General features: G+C 44.5%; 1 protein-coding gene across 1 annotated transcript; it reads left to right on the top strand.

The window, feature by feature from the left end:
- Positions 1-92: 92 nt before the first annotated feature.
- On the top strand, positions 93-18,633 carry LOC118387795 (huntingtin-interacting protein 1-related protein-like). Its single transcript, XM_035776511.2, has 32 exons — positions 93-240; positions 4,607-4,670; positions 4,935-5,077; positions 5,269-5,325; positions 5,609-5,689; positions 5,799-5,875; positions 6,048-6,109; positions 6,197-6,337; positions 6,445-6,502; positions 6,600-6,675; positions 6,789-6,917; positions 7,015-7,070; positions 7,188-7,278; positions 7,402-7,585; positions 7,652-7,740; positions 7,812-7,928; positions 8,104-8,205; positions 8,343-8,537; positions 8,725-8,835; positions 8,942-9,136; positions 9,263-9,497; positions 9,582-9,689; positions 9,764-9,900; positions 10,035-10,145; positions 10,255-10,313; positions 10,643-10,736; positions 10,873-10,973; positions 11,157-11,262; positions 11,359-11,482; positions 15,773-15,834; positions 16,011-16,682; positions 16,866-18,633. The coding sequence occupies exons 1-32, from the start codon at positions 154-156 to the stop codon at positions 16,932-16,934; spliced, it is 3,993 nt and encodes a 1,330-aa protein (XP_035632404.1). The 5' UTR covers positions 93-153; the 3' UTR covers positions 16,935-18,633.
- The last annotated feature ends 35 nt before the right edge of the window (positions 18,634-18,668 follow it).

Raw genomic sequence — 18,668 nt, 5'->3', positions numbered from 1 at the left:
AGGTACACCGGTTTGCGCGTCTCGTGATTCTGACGTGCCATCCCCATTGTAGATTGACAATCTTGAGCAGACAGGTATCCGCAAACTGCAAGTGTGGGTGGCTGGGACAGCAACTAGTCGGGTTATTTCATCCCAGTGGATTACACCGGCAAAATGAGCTCGAGTAAACCAAAAAACAAAAGCGAGAATAAAACAGAGAAGCAATTGGCTGCGGAGAAAGAACAGTTTGGAAAACTACAGGTAAACTTAAATCCAACCTTTTTTTTGTTTTAGAAAAAAAAAGTTCCCTCATTTACAGATTTATTTTAAATCAACGATTATTTAGGATTGTGTTTGTGTCAAGGTTGTATGGTGATTAGTGTGTGAACATATCTTTGGATAATGTATTTCTGTGACAACATACACATATCTCTGTTTTTATTTCAGTATTAATTAATTGTGTTATTATGAGTACATTTTAGTCGGATAAAGATATATAACTTACTCCAGAAACATCTGTATCATGAATATCATTTCAACAACATATATATTTTTTACAGTCCAACTTCTTCAAAAGGAACTGGGGAAAACTTTGGAGTTATAACAATGTAGTACACTTATTTTTGACCACATATATGTAAAAAAAAAAATGGTGACAATTTCCTCATGCCATGCCTCACTTTGAACACAACTATTCTTCCGAGTTCTGCCTATCAATAGTACGTGCTGTGTCTCTCATTGTCCAATTGTTCTCAAAGGTGTACAGTACCGGTCAAAAGTTTGGACACACCTACTCATTCCAGGGTTTTTCTTTATTTTTACTATTTACTACATTGTAGAATAATAATGAAGACATCAAAACTATGAAATAACACATGGAATTGGGTAGTAACCAAAAAAGTGTTATACAAAGTTATACAGATTTTTCAAAGTAGCCACCCTTTGTCTTGATGACACTTTTGGCATTTCTCTCAACCAGCTTCACCTGGAATGCTGTTCCAACAGTCTTCAAATCAAATTTTATTTGTCACATACACATGGTTAGCAGATGTTAATGCGAGTGTAGCGAAATGCTTGTGCTTCTAGTTCTGACAATGCAGTAATAACCAACAAGTAATCTAACCTAACAATTTCACAATAACTACCTTATACATAAAAGTGTAAAGGGATGAATAATATGTACATAAAGATATAAGAATGAGTGATGGTACAGAATGGCATAGGCAAGATGCAGTAGATGGTATTGAGTACAGTATATACATATGAGATGAGTAATGTAGGGTATGTAAACATATAAAAGTGGCATTGTTTAAAGTGGCTAGTGATACATGTATTACATAAAGATGGCAAGATGCAGTAGATGGTATAGAGTACAGTATATACATATGAGATGAGTAATGTAGGGTATGTAAACATTATATTAAGTGGCATTGTTTAAAGTGGCTAGTGATACATGTATTACATAAAGATGGCAAGATGCAGTAGATGGTATAGAGTACAGTATATACATATGAGATGAGTAATGTAGGGTATGTAAACATTATATTAAGTGGCATTGTTTAAAGTGGCTAGTGATACATTTTTTACATCAATTTTTCCATTATTAAAGTGGCTGGAGTTGAGTCAGTATGTTGGCAGCAGCCACTCAATGTTACTGGTGGCTATTTAACAGTCTGATGGCCTTGAGATAGAAACTGTTTTTCAGTCTCTCGGTCCCTGCTTTGATGCACCTGTACTGACCTCGCCTTCTGGATGATAACAGGGTGAACAGGCAGTGGCTCGGGTGGTTGTTGTACTTGATGATCTTTATGGCCTTCCTGTGACATCGGGTGGTGTAGGTGTCCTGGAGGGCAGGTAGTTTGCCCCCGATGATGCGTTGTGCAGACCTCACTGCCCTCTGGAGAGCCTTATGGTTGAGGGCGGAGCAGTTGCCGTACCAGGTGGTGATACAGCCCGACAGGATGCTCACGATTGTGCATCTGTAAAAGTTTGAGAGCTTTTGGTGACGAGACGAATTTCTGCTGCTCCGCCTTCACCACTCTGTCTGTGTGGGTGGACCAATTCAGTTTGTCCATGATGTCTACGCTGAGGAACTTAAAACTTACTACCCTCTCCACTACTGTCCCGTCGATGTGGACAGGGGGGTGCTCCCTCTGCTGTTTCCTGAAGTCCACGATCAACTCCTTTGTTTTGTTGACGTTGAGTGTGAGGTTATTTTCCTGACACCACACTCCGAGGGCCCTCACCTCCTCCCGGTAGGCCGTCTCGTCGTTGTTGGTAATCAAGCCTACCACTGTTGTGTCATCTGCAAACTTGAAGTCCAGTACCCAGTTGCACAGGGCGGGGTTGAGACCCAGGGTCTCGAGCTTGATGATGAATTTGGAGGGTACTATGGTGTTAAATGTTGAGCTGTAGTCGATGAACAGCATTTTCACATAGGTATTCATCTTGTCCAGATGGGTTAGGGCAGTGTGCAGTGTGGTTGTGATTGAATCGTCTGGACCTACTGGGGTGGTAAGTAAATTGGTGTGGGTCTTGGGTGTCAGGTAGGGTGGAGGTGATATGGTCCTTGACTAGTCTCTCAAAGCACTTCATGATGACGGAAGTGAGTGCTACAGTTACCTTAGCTTTCTTGGGAACAGGACCAATGGTGGCCCTCTTGAAGCATGTGGGAACAGCAGGCTGGGATAAAGATTGATTGAATACGTCCATAAAACACACCAGCCAGCTGGTCTGCGCATGCTCTGAGGACGCGGCTGGGGATGCCGTCTGGGCCTGCAGCCCTGCGAGGGTTAACACGTTTTGATGTTTTACTCACGTCGGCTGCAGTGAAGGAGAGTCCGCAGGTTTTGGTAGGGGACCATGTCAGTGGCACTGTATTGTCCTCAAAGCGAGCAAAGAAGTTGTTTAGTCTGTCTGGGAGAAAGACATCCTGGTCCGCGACGGGGCTGGTTTTCTTTCCCATGCAAGTCTTTTCTTCTTATTGGTGTCCTTTAGTAGTGGTTTCTTTGTAGCAATTTGACCTTGAAGGCTATCCTCTGAACAGTTGATGTTGAGATGTGTCTGTTACTTGAACTCTGTGAACATTTATTTGGGCTGCAATCTGAGGTGCAGGTGGGTGCTGAGGTGCTCTATTGAACTTATCCTCTTCAGCAGAGGTAACTCTGGGTCTTCCTTTGATGTGGCGGTCCTCATGAGAGGCAGTTTCATCATAGTGCTTGATGGTTTTTGCGACTGCACTTGAAGAAACGTTCAAAGTTCCGTATTGACTGACCTTCATGTCTTAAAGAAATGATGGATTGTCGTTTCTCTTAGCTTATTTGAGCTGTTCTTGCCATATTATGGACTTGGTCTTTTACCAAATAGGGCTATCTTCTGTGTACCCCTCCTACCTTGTCACAACTGATTGGCTCAAATGCATTAAGAAGGAAAGAAATTCCACTAATTTAACTTTTAACAAGGCACACCTGTTAATTGAAGTACATTCCATCTGACTACCTCCATGAAGCTGGTTGAGGGAATTCCAAGAGTGTGCAAAGCTGTCATTTTATTTGTAAATTTTTATTTCACCAGGTCGGCCAGTTGAGAACAAGTTCTCATTTACAACTGTGACCTGGCCAAGATAAAGCAAAGCAGTGCGACAAAAAACAACAACACAGAGTTACACATGGAATAAACAAAAGTACAGTCAAAAACAATAGAAACATCGATATACAGTGTGTGCAAATGGAGTAAGGAGGTAAGGCAATAAATAGGCCATAGTAGCAAAGTAATTACAATTCAACAAATGAACACTGGAGTGATAGATGTGCAGATAATGATGTGCAAGTAGAAATACTAGTGTGCAAAAGAGCAAAAAAGTATATAAAACCAATATGGGGATGAGGTAGGTAGTTGGATGGGCTATTTACAGATGGGCTGCGTACAGCTGCAGCGATCGGTGAGCTGCTCTGATAGCTGATGCTTAAAGTTAGTGAGGGAGATATGAGCGATTTTTGCAAATCGTTCCAGTCATTGGCAGCAGAGAACTGGAAGGAAAGGCGGCCAGAGGAGGTGTTGGCTTTGGGGATGACCAGTGAGATATACCTGCTGGAGCGCGTGCTACAGGTGGGTGTTGTTATGGTGACCAGAGAGCTGAGATAAGGTGGAGCTTTACCGAGCAGAGACTTATAGATGACCTGGAGCCAGTGGTTCCGGCGACGAGTGCATACAGGTCGCAGTGGTGGGTGTTATATGAGGCTTTGGTGACAAAACAGATGGCACAGTACTGTCTTTTGTCGATGGCGGTTATGATATCGTTTAGTACCTTGAGCATGGCTGAGGTGCACCCGTGACCAGTCATCAAGGCAAAGGGTGGCTACTTTGAAGAATCTCCCGTATAAAATATATTTTGATTTGTTTAAAACATTTTTGGTTACTACAGTACACGATTCCATATGTATTCATTCATAGCTTTGATGTCTTCACTATAATTCTACAATGTAGAAAATAGTCAAATCAAGACAAACCCTTGAATGAGTAGGTGTGTCCAAACCTTTGACGGGTACTGTAGGCAGGTGGTGACTGATTCTCTCCCTGTCACTTCTCCCACTGTCCCCTTTCCTCCTCTCTCCTTTCTTCCACTCAGCTCCACAGCATCAGTAAAAGCATCACCTCCAGTGAGACACCGCTGAAGGAGAAATATGCACGCAGTATCCTTTCCAAACATGTCCTAGACACGCCCTTTAAACACACTCCAACCATCTGGAGAAATGTGTGTGTGAGGCTACCTCTAAGTATATCCACCCTGTTTTGATAATATTCTGTATCATTTACCATTCCTCCCAGGCCTATTCATCTTCACCCCCATGATTTGAGATGTAATAAATATTTGTTCCTTTCTTGGTCTTGCGGGGGTGTCTGTCTGTCTGGTGTGTTTTATATACATCATTGGTTCCTCCTTGACGACGGTGCCGACATCATCATGGGGACCCATAAGGAGGGCGGAGCCACAACGTTCTGGTCGTTCATCATCAACCTGCCGCTCTCCTCCAACGCCATCATCAGCTGGAAGTTCTGCTACATGCTGCACAAAGTCCTCCGGGACGGGCACCATAACGTTAGTCATCCCATTCATGTCCCCCATTCTGCGTTTCTTGTGTCTCTTCCGTCATGAGATCTCTTCTCCTCTTCTATCTCTTCCTTCTCTTCTTCCTGCCAAACTTCCCTGTACGTTCAGTGTAACATCTTTGGAGTCTCTCCTTGCTGTAAGGTCCTGTGAGTGACTCCTCTCCCCTGTGTGTTCCTCAGGCTGTGAGAGACTCTCATAGATACAGCAGGAACGTCAAAGACATGGGCGTACTCTGGGTGAGTACTCGGTTGACGCTACCTTTACAGGAGTTGATGACATTGAAACGTAGGACGTATTATGGGGCGGTGGTTAGAGCGTTGGGCCAGTAACCGAAAGGTTGCTCGATCGAATCCCCGAGCTGACAAGGTAGAAATCTGTCGGTAAGCCCCTGGACAAGGCAGTTAACCCACTGTTCCAAGGCCGACCATTGTAAATAGGAATTTGTTCTTAACTGTCTTGCCTAGTTAAATAAAGGCAAAAAAAGTGATGACAGTGGATTTTGACCATATGTATTTCCAGGGGAACTTGCATGATAGGTACGGCCATATTGTGTCCCTTTCGGCCAAGTTCCTGTCCCTCAAAATGGAGTTCCATGTGAAGGTGAGACCCCGTGCATTGCATACATATACCACCTAGAACCTACTGTTTCTCACCACTTTCTCCTGCAGACAAACCTTTCTGGTATGTACATGGATTCTTTCTTCCCCAGCACAAGGTTATTCCAGGTAACCTGGAGGCCACAGACGAGACGGTGGAGAGAGAGGCAGGGACTGACGTCAACAAAATGTGAGTCAATAGCACCATACTGTACCCCAAAACCTATGATACTATGGGTGCAAATGTCTTTCTCAACACCAAATCAGGGTTTGCTGAGCTGTTTCTGAGGTGAGCTACATTTGCAGGTGGTAACAGTGATCTCTGTTAAGCTGTTCACTGTAAGGGGTTCTCTTCTCTACAGATTTGATATGACTCACGAGCTGTTAGATTACCTGGACGCTGCTCTGAAAATGTCCGAGACAGGTGGGTCTTTCGGCTAAGGCTTTCATTCTCCTTTATGCATTGATTCTCAGTTGAATGAAGCCATAACCATCCGTGTCTTCCTAACAGTTTGGCGGCAGCTGGATGCCAACGCGGGCAAGTCCACCACTCCGGCCGGACAGTGTCGCCTGGGACCTCTAATTCCTGTTATACTGGACTGCAGCTGGCTCTACCACTTCTCTGTCAAACTACTGTTCAAACTGCACAGCTGTCAGTCACACGCATATACACAAAACCCCAGGCCTGTAGCCCTCTGGATTTCTAAATCTGACCTGTACTCGTCTATTAGACATGTGTGATCCTGCTCTGTGTTCCAGGTGTTTCAGCTGACTCTCTTCTCGGACACCGGGAGAGATTCCGTGATCTGTTCAACAGGTCTGCCTACACAACTATCGACTATCGTCTTGTGTGTGTGTGTGCACCGGTATGCACGGCGTATGGTTTGAATGATCTCTGCCCTGTTGTCTTCCAGCCTCACAAAGTTATTTGATCGAGCCAGAGAGACGGAGTTCTTCAAAAAGATCATTCAGATCCCTGACCTGCCAGATGTAAGCCACGTAGTTTGTGTTTGTGGGGAATTGGTCATTCCCGCCAATACCTGTTTTCATTTTCTATCTCTGTGTTCCGTATGTTCACTTGTGTGTGTGTGCAACACCTGTAGTCTCCTCCGAACTTCCTGCGTGCCTCTGCGCTGGCGGAGTACGTGCGGCCGGTGGTGGTGATGCCCAATGAGGAGCCTTATGAAGAAGTCGATGCGGCGCCACAGCCAGACTACAGCCAAGCAACACAGGTACCATTACTTTATTTTACACTATGCTATTGAACCTAGTGTTGTTATTTACATGATAAATACCAATTGCCTCATAACTGTCTGCATTGTTCGACAGCAACCGTACAACATGTTAAGCCAGCTGGGAGCTCCTGATGCTGGATTTGATCAAAGGTAAATGAAAGATCTTCTCTTTTCACTGAGCTAACATAACACTTGTCTAACCACATTTTTGAGGAGAAATGATTGTGAAATAATAACCGTTTCTGGTTTGCCTCTGGTATCCCTCAGAAGATCTCCGTCTCCAGCTCTGACGGAGGCAGAGGCTCTGAGGAAGGAGCTGGACGTCATCAAACCAGAGCTGCAGCTCCTCAAAACGGAGGTGTGTGTGTTGTCTTGCATGCGTGTCTCTCTCTATCTGTCTGTGTGCAGGTGTAGGGGTGACTCAAAATGCATGCATGTGTGTGTTTGACCCCTCCCCCTCCTCCCACCCCTCTCTCCCTAGGCTCAGAGGTGTGTGACCCAGCTGAAGTCTCAGGTGAACAGGCTGGAAGCAGAGCTGGAGGACCAGAGGACCCATAAGCAGATGGCTCTGGTGGACAATGAACACCTGCGCATGGAGGTAGGGGCCTTACGACAGGCCACCGCCGCCCTACCAGGGGTACAGGCTGGATACCAGGAGGCTGATGGTGAGTATAGACACGGACGGACACAAACACACACACACACCTATTAACCCCGTCCTCCCCCTACAGGTCGAGCCCAGGCAGCTGAGCTGCGTTTTTCTCAGCTCAAAGAGCGACACGCTGAACTGGTCACCAGCCACGCTGATCTACTGAAGAAGGTACAGACACTGCACACTGGGAATTTCTATGCCTTTTGGGAGCTGACACAATATTGTGTGCGTGTGTTCAGAATGCAGAGACAGTCCGGTTCTTGTCCAGCACCCAGCAGAACCAGGAGGAATTGGCCACGGCCAAACAGCAGCTGGCCAGCGAGGTGGACCACCTTCGACAGGAGAATAGTCTCAAGGTACTATAACCATTAACCCCTGACCTCTAACCCCGAGAGTTTGTAGCAAATATGGAGCAGGTTCAGGGTTTATTTCTCCAGGATGATTCTTACTCTTGTAAGGTTTAACAATTGTTGATGTTTGTCCTTGTGTTTCCTGACTTCTCTGCGTGTTTTCTCTGTCCTGTCTTTGTAGCTGGAGCAGCAGAAGCAGGAGATGGATCGGCTGAAAAGAGAGCTGTTGTACCAGAGAGCAGCGTTGGGTGAAGTCCACAGTGTCCTGGACAACAAAGAGATGGTAGGCAACAACGACATGGTAGGGTTATTTAGGTAGAAGCACGGGACAGTGTTTTTCCGTCTCTCAAACTCGACTCGACCCTTTTATTATTTTGTGTGTCCTTCTTGAACCAATCAGAACTCTTCCCGCTTCCCCAGGCTGGTTCCCAAATGACTGGTGCTCTGCAGGGTCTCCAGCGAGAGAGGGAGGAACTGATGCGCTGTTTGAGGGAGAAAGAGGGTGAAGTGTCCTCCCTACAGCAGCAGGCTCAGCTCCATCACAGCTCCATGGAGCAGGACAGGGACAGATCAGCCAGAGAGATGGCCAGCCTGAGGCAACAGCTACAGCAACAGGTATGGGCTGTTGACACACTAGACTTGAACTTGAAGTCGAACTTGTGCTGCGTAGTAAGACATTGGAGGACATTCTGATGAATTGACGTGTGTGTGTGTGTGTGTGTGTGTGTGTGTGTGTGTGTGTGTGTGTGTGTGTGTGTGTGTGTGTGTGTGTGTGTGTGTGTGTGTGTGTGTGAGATTACAGCTGGCTATAAACGCGGAGCAGAGAGTGGAGATTGATAGACTGAAGCGAGAGCTGGAGCAGAGTCGAGCAGAGGTGTCACGTGCTAACAATGCCCTGCAGAACAAGGAGATGGTAGGAACCTGTCTGCTGGTCCCTTGCAAATGGAGGACCTATACTTGTCAGTCCTTGATACAAATAAGGTTGAGAGATATGTTAATGTATCTGTTTCCCCTTTCAGACTGGTTCTCAGATGAACAGTGCCCTGATGGGTCTCCAGACCGAGAGAGAGGGGCTGCTGCGCTCTGTGTGGGAGAAAGATGCTGAGCTGACCTCTTTAAGGCAGCAGGCGCAGCTCCAACGTAGCTCTCTGGAGCAGGACAACGACAGGACATCCAGAGAGATGGCCAGTCTGAGGCAACAACTACAGCAACGGGTATGGGCTGTGTGTGTGTGAAGCAGTTGTGCGTGCATATGTGTCTCTGTGCACACATACGAGCATGCGCATATAGGTGTGTTAACCTGTAATCTTTCCGGTGTGTGTGTGTGTGTGTTACTCCAGGCATCTCGTGAGGGTGAGCTGACCAGGAAGCTACAAGAGGAACAATTCTGTCTGCTCCAGTGTGCCGTGGTGGAGGCTGAAGGCATCATACTGGACGCTGTGTCCAAACTGGACGACCCCATACACGTACGCTGCACCTGCTCTCCAGATTACCTGGTGAACCGAGCTGAGATCACACTGGGTTCTTTGGACAAGATGCAGCAGAGTCACATGGTCTACCTTGGAAATATGGACGGTGTGTAACCACCTTGTGTGTGCGCACGGCATGCGTGTTTGTGTGTGTGTATATAATCTCCTGTCTCTGTCCTGTCTGTCTCAGATGCCAGTGGTCTTCTGAGGGCTGTGACGCAGTTCTCCCATCTGGCTTCTGACACCATCGTCAACGGAGGAGCTACAGCACACAGTGCTCCTACTGACCAGGCCGACCGTAAGAGACGCACACTGCACGCACGCAAGCATGCACAAACACACACACTCATCCCTTTCTCTCTCTCCCTCTAGGTCTGACTGACAGTTGTAGAGAAGCTTCCACCCACTGTCTGCAGTTCCTACACGAGCTGAAGTCCAGAGCCACGTTACAGAGAGCCGACCCTACTACGATACGCTATGTAATGCGATGCATACTCACTATGGGACAGGTACGGACGGAGAACTGCAGCTAGTGGAATAAGCATTCCTGTTGAGAGCAACGTTCTGCGGTCAGTGCACTGGCAGCCATTTTGTGTCAATGCAGGATAGGACAGGATGTAATGGAAGTGTATTTCCTGTGTAGGATCTGCGTCTTCAAGGGCAGGATGTTCTAAAAGAGGAGCTGGGGGAAATGGTGGATAAAGAGATGACTGCTACCTCTACTGCAATAGAGGAGGCTGTACTCCGCATGGACGTAAGAACACACACACACACTCACCCACACACACACACACACACACACACACAGAGCATGTCATTGTTGAGGACATTCCTCATGTCTTTTCTACCCATGCTGTGAACAGGCGATCCTGAACCAGGCCAGGAGAGACACGTCTGGGGTCAAATTGGAGGTCAACCAGAGGTCAGCGAAACACAGTAGAACATAGAACACAATACTACACAATATGTCACAGAACACAGAAGAAAATAGTACACAGTAGAACACAGAACACAATAGTACATGATAGAACACAATAGTACACAGAACACAAAACACAATATTACATAGTAGATCACAGAACACAATGGAACACAGAACACAACAGTACACAGTGGATTAACTCAACAATAACTCTGTATTTACTAACCAACGTTATGTGCTGGAGGAGCTATCACTGTAGCTTACAGAGTCAATATGCTTTTTCTCTGTCTCCCTCTCAATTTCTCTCCTCTTCTCTCTCTCCCTCTCAGCATCCTTGGCTCCTGTTCAGACCTAATGAAGGCCATCCACATGCTGGTGACCGCTGCCACTGACCTGCAGAAAGATATTGTGGAAAGCGGCAGAGTGAGTTATAAATATTACATTTGTGTTTAGAAAAGGCTGTACTTCCATACTTATCGACATAGTCAAATAGTGGACCTCCAAAAGGTTGAGCACATCTGTATTCAGCTCTGGGCTCAGTGACGTGTTTTCTCCACAGGGGGCAGCATCAGTGAAGGAGTTCTATGCTAAGAACTCCTGTTGGACTGAAGGCCTCATCTCTGCCTCCAAGTCAGTGGGCTGGGGCGCCACTCAGATGCTGTAAGTACTGACTTGATATGCACATTACACACGTATACTATATACAGCGGATTGTTGTTACAGCAGTGATACTAGTCACGTTGTCATAGGGCTGAATCCTAAAATTGAGATATTTGTGTGTAAAACCCACTTTTTGTCCACACAAATTGATATATCTTGTTTCCTCTCTCTCCCGGCTGGCAGAGACTCGGCTGACAAGGTGGTAACTAGCGGGGGTAAATACGAGGAGCTCATTGTCTGTTCTCATGAGATCGCTGCTAGTACCGCCCAGCTGGTCGCTGCCTCCAAGGTACAACACATACACACACACACAGCTGATTCCGTCTTCATATTCGCTGACTTGACAATGGACCCCTGGTCTCCCCCTGTGTTGCCGTGGCTACAGGTGAAGGCGGACCGCAACAGCAAGAAGCTGTCGACGCTGCAGCAGGCCTCGAGACACGTCAACGACATGGCTGCCATAGTGGTGACCTCCACCAATCACGGACAGAGGCAGATCACTGAGAGAGGTGAAAAGAGGGAGAGGAGGAAGGTAGTCTCGAAAAACCAGACCCTAGGCAACTGTGACTAGGGTCTGGTTTCAACGACGGACTCCCTTGGCAAAGAGGAACTACGTCCAATGCCTACGTTGCTACCTTAGCCACTTAAAATACAAACTAGTAGCTAGCAAGCTGGAGATCACGCCGGTTAGTTTTATTGAGGGCATTTCACACGTGTCTAGTTTGTATCAACTACCTTCCCTAAAGCCACTGCAAAGGTTTTCCTTGCAAACTTTTGTTTCGAATTGTGACATTCTGTTGTCTGTCTGAAGAGTACCCACACGGGAACAATTATTTTCTCTTATCGAAGTTTCCAAAAGAGTCATTGAAACCAGACCATAGTCACTGTTGCCTAGGATTGAGTTTCTGAGACTATATTAATAAGAAATTCACTCAAGTAGTACACTGGGCCTTTACTAGTATTAGCAGACCAATATAGACGTCTGCAGCTATGGAAAAACATTTTCAGCATCTCCACTTTGGCAAAAAAAAGGTAATTGTATAATTTAAGAAGAGTATCTTGCAGGATTCAATGGAATATTAAGAGTTGTTGCCCTGATCCTTTCTCTGTGATGTCATTTTAATGGAATCCACAAAGTACAAAAGCCTGTCCTCAAACATTTATATCCAAAAGGGCAAAGTTATGGGCAAAGACACAAAACACCCACTTTCTTGATCAAATAACATGGAAAACAATCACAAGTAATTTACCATCCTTACAAACCACTTAATGTAAATGTACATTACTATATTGTTCATAGGCTGGTCATCTAGGGTTGTACCTGTAGACTTTCCATCACCATGAAGAAAAAAATGACCAATACAGTAATTGAGTACATTGAGACATCAAGTAATATATAATAAATAATAATATATGCCATTTAGCTGACGCTTTTATCCAAAGCGACTTACAGTCATGTGTGCATACATTCTACGTATGGGTGGTCCCGGGAATCGAACCCACTACCCTGGCGTTACAAGCGCCATGCTCTACCAACTGAGCCACAGAAGGACCATCAAGTGGTTTGTGATGATATGATATGATGATTTTTTACAATTTTATTTATTTCACCTTTATTTAACCAGGTAGGCAAGTTGAGAACAAGTTCTCATTTACAATTGCGACCTGGCCAAGATAAAGCAAAGCAGTTCGACACATACAACGACACAGAGTTACACATGGAGTAAAACAAACATACAGTCAATAATACAGTATAAACAAGTCTATATACGATGTGAGCAAATGAGGTGAGATAAGGGAGGTAAAGGCAAAAAAAGGCCATGGTGGCAAAGTAAATACAATATAGCAAGTAAAACACTGGAATGGTAGATTTGCATTGGAAGAATGTGCAAAGTAGAAATAAAAATAATGGGGTGCAAAGGAGCAAAATAAATAAATAAATTAAATACTGTAGGGAAAGGGGTAGTTGTTTGGGCTAAATTATAGGTGGGCTATGTACAGGTGCAGTAATCTGTGAGCTGCTCTGACAGTTGGTGCTTAAAGCTAGTGATGGAGATAAGTGTTTCCAGTTTCAGAGATTTTTGTAGTTCGTTCCAGTCATTGGCAGCAGAGAACTGGAAGGAGAGGCGGCCAAAGAAAGAATTGGTTTTGGGGGTGACTAGAGAGATATACCTGCTGGAGCGTGTGCTACAGGTGGGAGATGCTATGGTGACCAGCGAGCTGAGATAAGGGGGGTCTTTACCTAGCAGGGTCTTGTAGATGACATAGAGCCAGTATGACGAGTATGAAGCGAGGGCCAGCCAACGAGAGCGTACAGGTCGCAATGGTGGGTAGTATATGGGGCTTTGGTGACAAAACGGATTGCACTGTGGTAGACTGCATCCAATTTGTTGAGTAGGGTATTGGAGGCTATTTTGTAAATGACATCGCCAAAGTCGAGGATTAGAAGGATGGTATGTTTGGCAGCATGAGTGAAGGATGCTTTGTTGCGAAATAGGAAGCCAATTCTAGATTTAACTTTGGATTGGAGATGTTTGATATGGGTCTGGAAGGAGAGTTTACAGGTAGGATAGATACAGGTCTGTAGCAGTTTGGGTCAAGAGTGTCCCCCCCCCTTTTAAGAGGGGGATGACCGCAGCTGCTTTCCAATCTTTGGGAATCTCAGACTACACGAAAGAGAGGTTGAACAGGCTAGTAATAGGGGTGGCAACAATTTCGGCAGATAATTTTAGAAAGAAAGGGTCCAGATTGTCTAGCCCGGCTGATTTGTAGGGGTCCAGATTTTGCAGCTCTTTCAGAACATCAGCTGAACGATGTGATGTGATATGATGTGGCTCAGTTGGTAGAGCATGGTGCTTGCAATGCCTGGATTGTGGGTTCGATTCCCACAGGGGATCCGTATGAAAATATATGCACTCTCTACTGTAAGCACAGAAAAAGTTGGAAGTTGACATACACCTTAGCAAAATACATTTAAAATACGTTTTTCACAATTCCTAACATTTAATCCTAGTAAAAATGCCCTGTCTTAGGTCAGTTAGGATCACCACTTTATTTTAAGAATGTGAAATGTCAGAATAATAGTAGAGAGAATTATTTTTTTCAGATTTTATTTATTTCATCACATTCCCAGTGGGTCAGAAGTTTACATACACTCAACTAGTATTTGATAGCATTGCCTTTAAATATATAATAAATATATATATATTTATAATATATTTATAAATATATAATAATATATATAATATTTAACTTGAGTCAAACATTTTGGGTAGCTTTCCACAAGTTTCCCACAATAAGTTAGGTGAATTTTGACCCATTCCTCCTGACAGAGCTGGTGTAACTGAGTCAGGTTTGTAGGCCTCCTTGCTTGCACACGCTTTTTCAGTTCTGCCCACAAATGTTCTATAGGATTGAGGTCAGGGCTTTGTGATGGCCACTCCAATACCTTGACTTTGTTGTCCTTAAGCCATTTTGCCACAACTTTGGAAGTTTGCTTGGGGTCATTGTCCATTTGGAAGACCTATTTGCGACCAAGCTTTAACTTCCTGACTGATGTCTGGAGATGTTGCTTCAACATATCCACATAATTTTCCTACCTCATGATGCCATCTATTTTGTGAAGTGCACCAGTCCCTCCTGCAGAAAGGCACCCTCATAACATGATGCTGCCACCCCCATAACATGATGCTGCCACCCCCGTGCTTCACGGTTGGGATGGTGTTCTTCGGCTTGCAAGCGTCCCCCTTTTTCTTCCAAACATAACGATGGTCATTATGGCCTAACAGTTCTATATTTGTTTCATCAGACCAGGGGACATTTCTCCAAAAAGTACGATCTTTGTCCCTATGTGCAGTTGCAAACCGTAGTCTGGCTTTTTTATGGAGGTTTTGGAGCAGTGGCTTCTTCCTTGCTGAGCGGCCTTTCAGGTTATGTCGATATAGGACTCGTTTTACTGTGGATATAGATACTTTTGTACCTGTTTCCTCCAGCATCTTCACAAGGTCCTTTGCTGTTGTTCTGGGATTGGTTTGCACTTTTCGCACCAAAATACGTTCATCTTTAGGAGACAGAACGCATCTCCTTCCTGAGCGGTATGACGGTGCGTGATGCCATGGTGTTTATACTTGTGTACTATTGTTTGTACAGATGAATGTGGTACCTTCAGGTGTTTGGAAATTGCTCCCAAGGATGAACCAGACTTGTAGAGGTCTTTGCTGATTTCTTTTGATTTTCCCCATGATGTCAAGCAAAGAGGCACTGAGTTTGAAGGTATGCCTTCAAATACCTCCACAGGTACACCTCCAATTGACTCAAATGATGTCAATTAGCCTATTAGAAGCTTCTAAAGCCGTGACATCAATTTCTGGAATTTTCCAAGCTGTTTAAAGGCACAGTCAACTTAGTGTATGTAAACTTCTGACCCACTGGAATTGTGATACAGTGAATTATAAGTGAAATAATCTGTCTGTAAACAATTGTTGGAAAAATTACTTGTGTCATGCACAAAGTAGATGTCCTAACCGACTAGACAAAACTATAGTTTGTTAACAAGAAATTTGTGGAGTGGTTAAACTTCCGACTTCAACTGTAGCTGTGGATAAGAACGTCTACTAGTCCTGTATTAGTGGACAGATATAGACATCTTCAGTGAGGGCATTGTTTTTTTCTTCAGCACCCTCACCGCCAAACTACTTCCTGCAGCTATGGGGTGGAGGATTGTATAAAATAAATGTTGTATAATGGTTTGGGTGTATTGTACCCCTGAGTTCTGAGTCCTTGTCCTCGCTTCTCTCCAGAACCCATGGACTTCTCAGGCATCTCCCTGATCAAAGTGAAGACTCAAGAGATTGAGTCTCAGGTATGTCATTGCAGCAGCTTGTACTGCTCTGCCTACTCTGCCTACAGCCACTTATAGCTGTTTGTGTATGTTTTGTGTGTGTGTGTGTGTGTGTGGGACCAGGGACATATTATTCCATGTGACCAACTGGATGTGTGTGTAGGTGAACGTCCTCTTCTCCATTCTCGGTGCTGTAGGTGAAGGTGTTGGAGCTAGAGAATCAGCTGGAACAGGAGAGAGTTCGTCTGGGAGAGCTGAGGAAGAAACACTACCAGCTGTCTGGGACTGGTACAGCCCACGGGGGGGAGGTGGAGGTGGAGGTGGAGTGGGGAGACGGGGACGACGGGGGAGACAGCTTCCCACCCCCTCCCCCTCCAACCCTCTTACCAGCCTCCACCCTGCTGCCCCAGCCCTACCTAAACACACAGCCCTTCTCACAGACACAACCCGACTCACAACTATCAGTTCAGTCCTACTCACCACCCAAGTCCTACTCACACACAAAGCCTTACTCTGAACCTGAATCCTACTCACAGCCTGCAACGCAATCCTACTCACCACCCCAAACCTACTCATCATCTCAAACCCAATCTTACTTACCACCTCAATCCTACTCATCATCCCAAACCCAATCTTACTTACCACCTCAATCGTATTCTCAAACCCAATCCTACTCACCTCCCCAAACATACTCTCAAAGCCAGCCATATGTAAACACCAATCCCTTCTCCCAACACCCGCCTCTGTCCCCACCTCTGTCCCAGCCCGAGTCCCTTCCCCTTCCAAATAACTCAGCAGAACTCGCCAAGCCAACCCACACTTCAAAGAAACCTTCCATCTTCCAGAAAACAGGAACCCTGTTTAGTAAGGTAAGAATCATTATTACCGGCTGTCGTATTGATCATCCTCGTCACAGGCATTAAGGTTATAGGTATACGAACAGAACAAGGGCCTAGGGCCTAAGGATAGAAGTGATTGTATTGGAGCCAGTTTGACTTCCCATAAGGATGGAATTGTGATGTCATTGGTGGTCTGTTTTTCCTCTGTTGCAGTTCCGAAGAGGTGAGGCTGGAACAGAGGAATCCAGAATCCGGAATGTTAGAATCCCAAATCCAGAATGAGAAGATTCTACCTGTCTGCATACCTTGTCATGTGAACTACTGTATATGCAGTTGACTCAGTTTACTCCGGTGCAGTGATTGAAGAACAACTCTTTTCAAGATAGCAACTTTATTGTAGTATTTAATATTTCTTAATGTCTTGATACACTATTTGATTACAAACAACAACAAAAATCTTCCAGCAAGACAATAACCCCAGGCCCACATCAAAATCCACAAAGAAATGGTGAATTGAGCACAAAATAAATATTTTCAATGGCCATCTCAGTCTCCGGACTTGAACCCCATTGAAAACCTGTGGTTTTGAATTGAAGAGGCCAATCCATAAGTGCAGATGAAGGACATCAAGGATCTGGAAAGATTATGTATGGAGGAATGGTCTAAGATCCCTCCCACTGTGTTCTCCAATGTCCATAAAACATTTTAGAAAAAGCTTCACTGTTGTTATCATCACAAGGCGAGCAGGGGCATCAATTGGGCATGACAGGGTAATATCCTTTGATTATGTAGTGCTTACTTTAGAATGTTGTAGTATACTGTAGAATACTATAGTAAATACTACAGTATTATGTGCAAATAAACACTGTAGTAAATACTACAGTAATTATGCAAAAACACTACAGTTTTTTAACTATAGTAATGCTGAAGTATTTAATTTGCATATACTACATCCATTCTCATCCCCCATATCTTAATTTGTGCCACCCAGGAGTGAGAAACCTACATACCAAGTATAGACCATATTGTGCTCCCCACAGGTCATAGAAAAAGCAGAAGCACTGAACTACCCATTCACACTCCAGTCCTACCTGCCTACAGGTTATGGGAAATTTGCTCTTTTACTATTTGTCCAGTAGATTGTCAAATATAATTCAACAAAAACACTATAGTAAATAATACAGTAATATCTGCAAACATTAACTACAGTAATTGCTGTAGTAAATACTACACTTTATATAGTATATTATAGTCTTTTTTCATATGGGCTGCAGGAAGAGAGGGGCATGCCACCAGTACTTTAGGGCCTCAAACTTCTCCTCCAATGCAACAGTAACAGCGCCCATGTGCATATCTTATAGACTATGATGAGTTCTAGAAATTATATCTAATCTGAATTTTTACAGTAAAAACCTACAGTATGTGGACACTTGGTATTCCAGTTTACAGAGCAAATAATATCTACACACTAAGTACATGAAGTATTGTACTTCAACAAATGATATTGCCTCAAGTCACACATTCTCATGCAGTGTTCAAGTATGCACTAATATCAAATGTAGTGGTGAGCTATATATCTTCACAAACTGATTTATGACCAAATCAACTAAACGATCCCTCAATGGAAACATTAAAACTGGAAAAGCTCATTGCATTTATTCTATTTAATTTAAAAGAGTTTCACCAACCCAGGTCATTCTGTCTTTCCACTTACCTGAGTATGTTGTTTTTAGGTGTAAGGAAACTCAACTAGACCAGAGACTTTGTGCAACTGAGCTGCCTGCTTTGAGCTTCAAGAGGAAAGTAACACTTTGTTCCAGCATGCAGCCATGTCATAACTCCTCCCATTGCACCTTGGTGTTTGTTTCCCTCTCTCCTCTTTTTTCTCATTCCCCTCCCTCTCTAATTCCTCCTCCTCCTCTTTCTCCTCCTTCTCCGAACGAACTCACTCAATTAAAGAAAACAAGAGTTGTTAACCTCATTTTCGGTATGTTTGTCTGTCTGTATTTTATAGTT

The sequence above is a fragment of the Oncorhynchus keta genome, unplaced genomic scaffold (genome assembly GCF_023373465.1).
Source record: "Oncorhynchus keta strain PuntledgeMale-10-30-2019 unplaced genomic scaffold, Oket_V2 Un_scaffold_1952_pilon_pilon, whole genome shotgun sequence".
Lineage (NCBI taxonomy): Eukaryota > Metazoa > Chordata > Actinopteri > Salmoniformes > Salmonidae > Oncorhynchus > Oncorhynchus keta.
The sequence above is the reverse complement of the archived record's forward strand: the minus strand, read 5'-3'. Positions and strand labels throughout refer to the sequence as shown.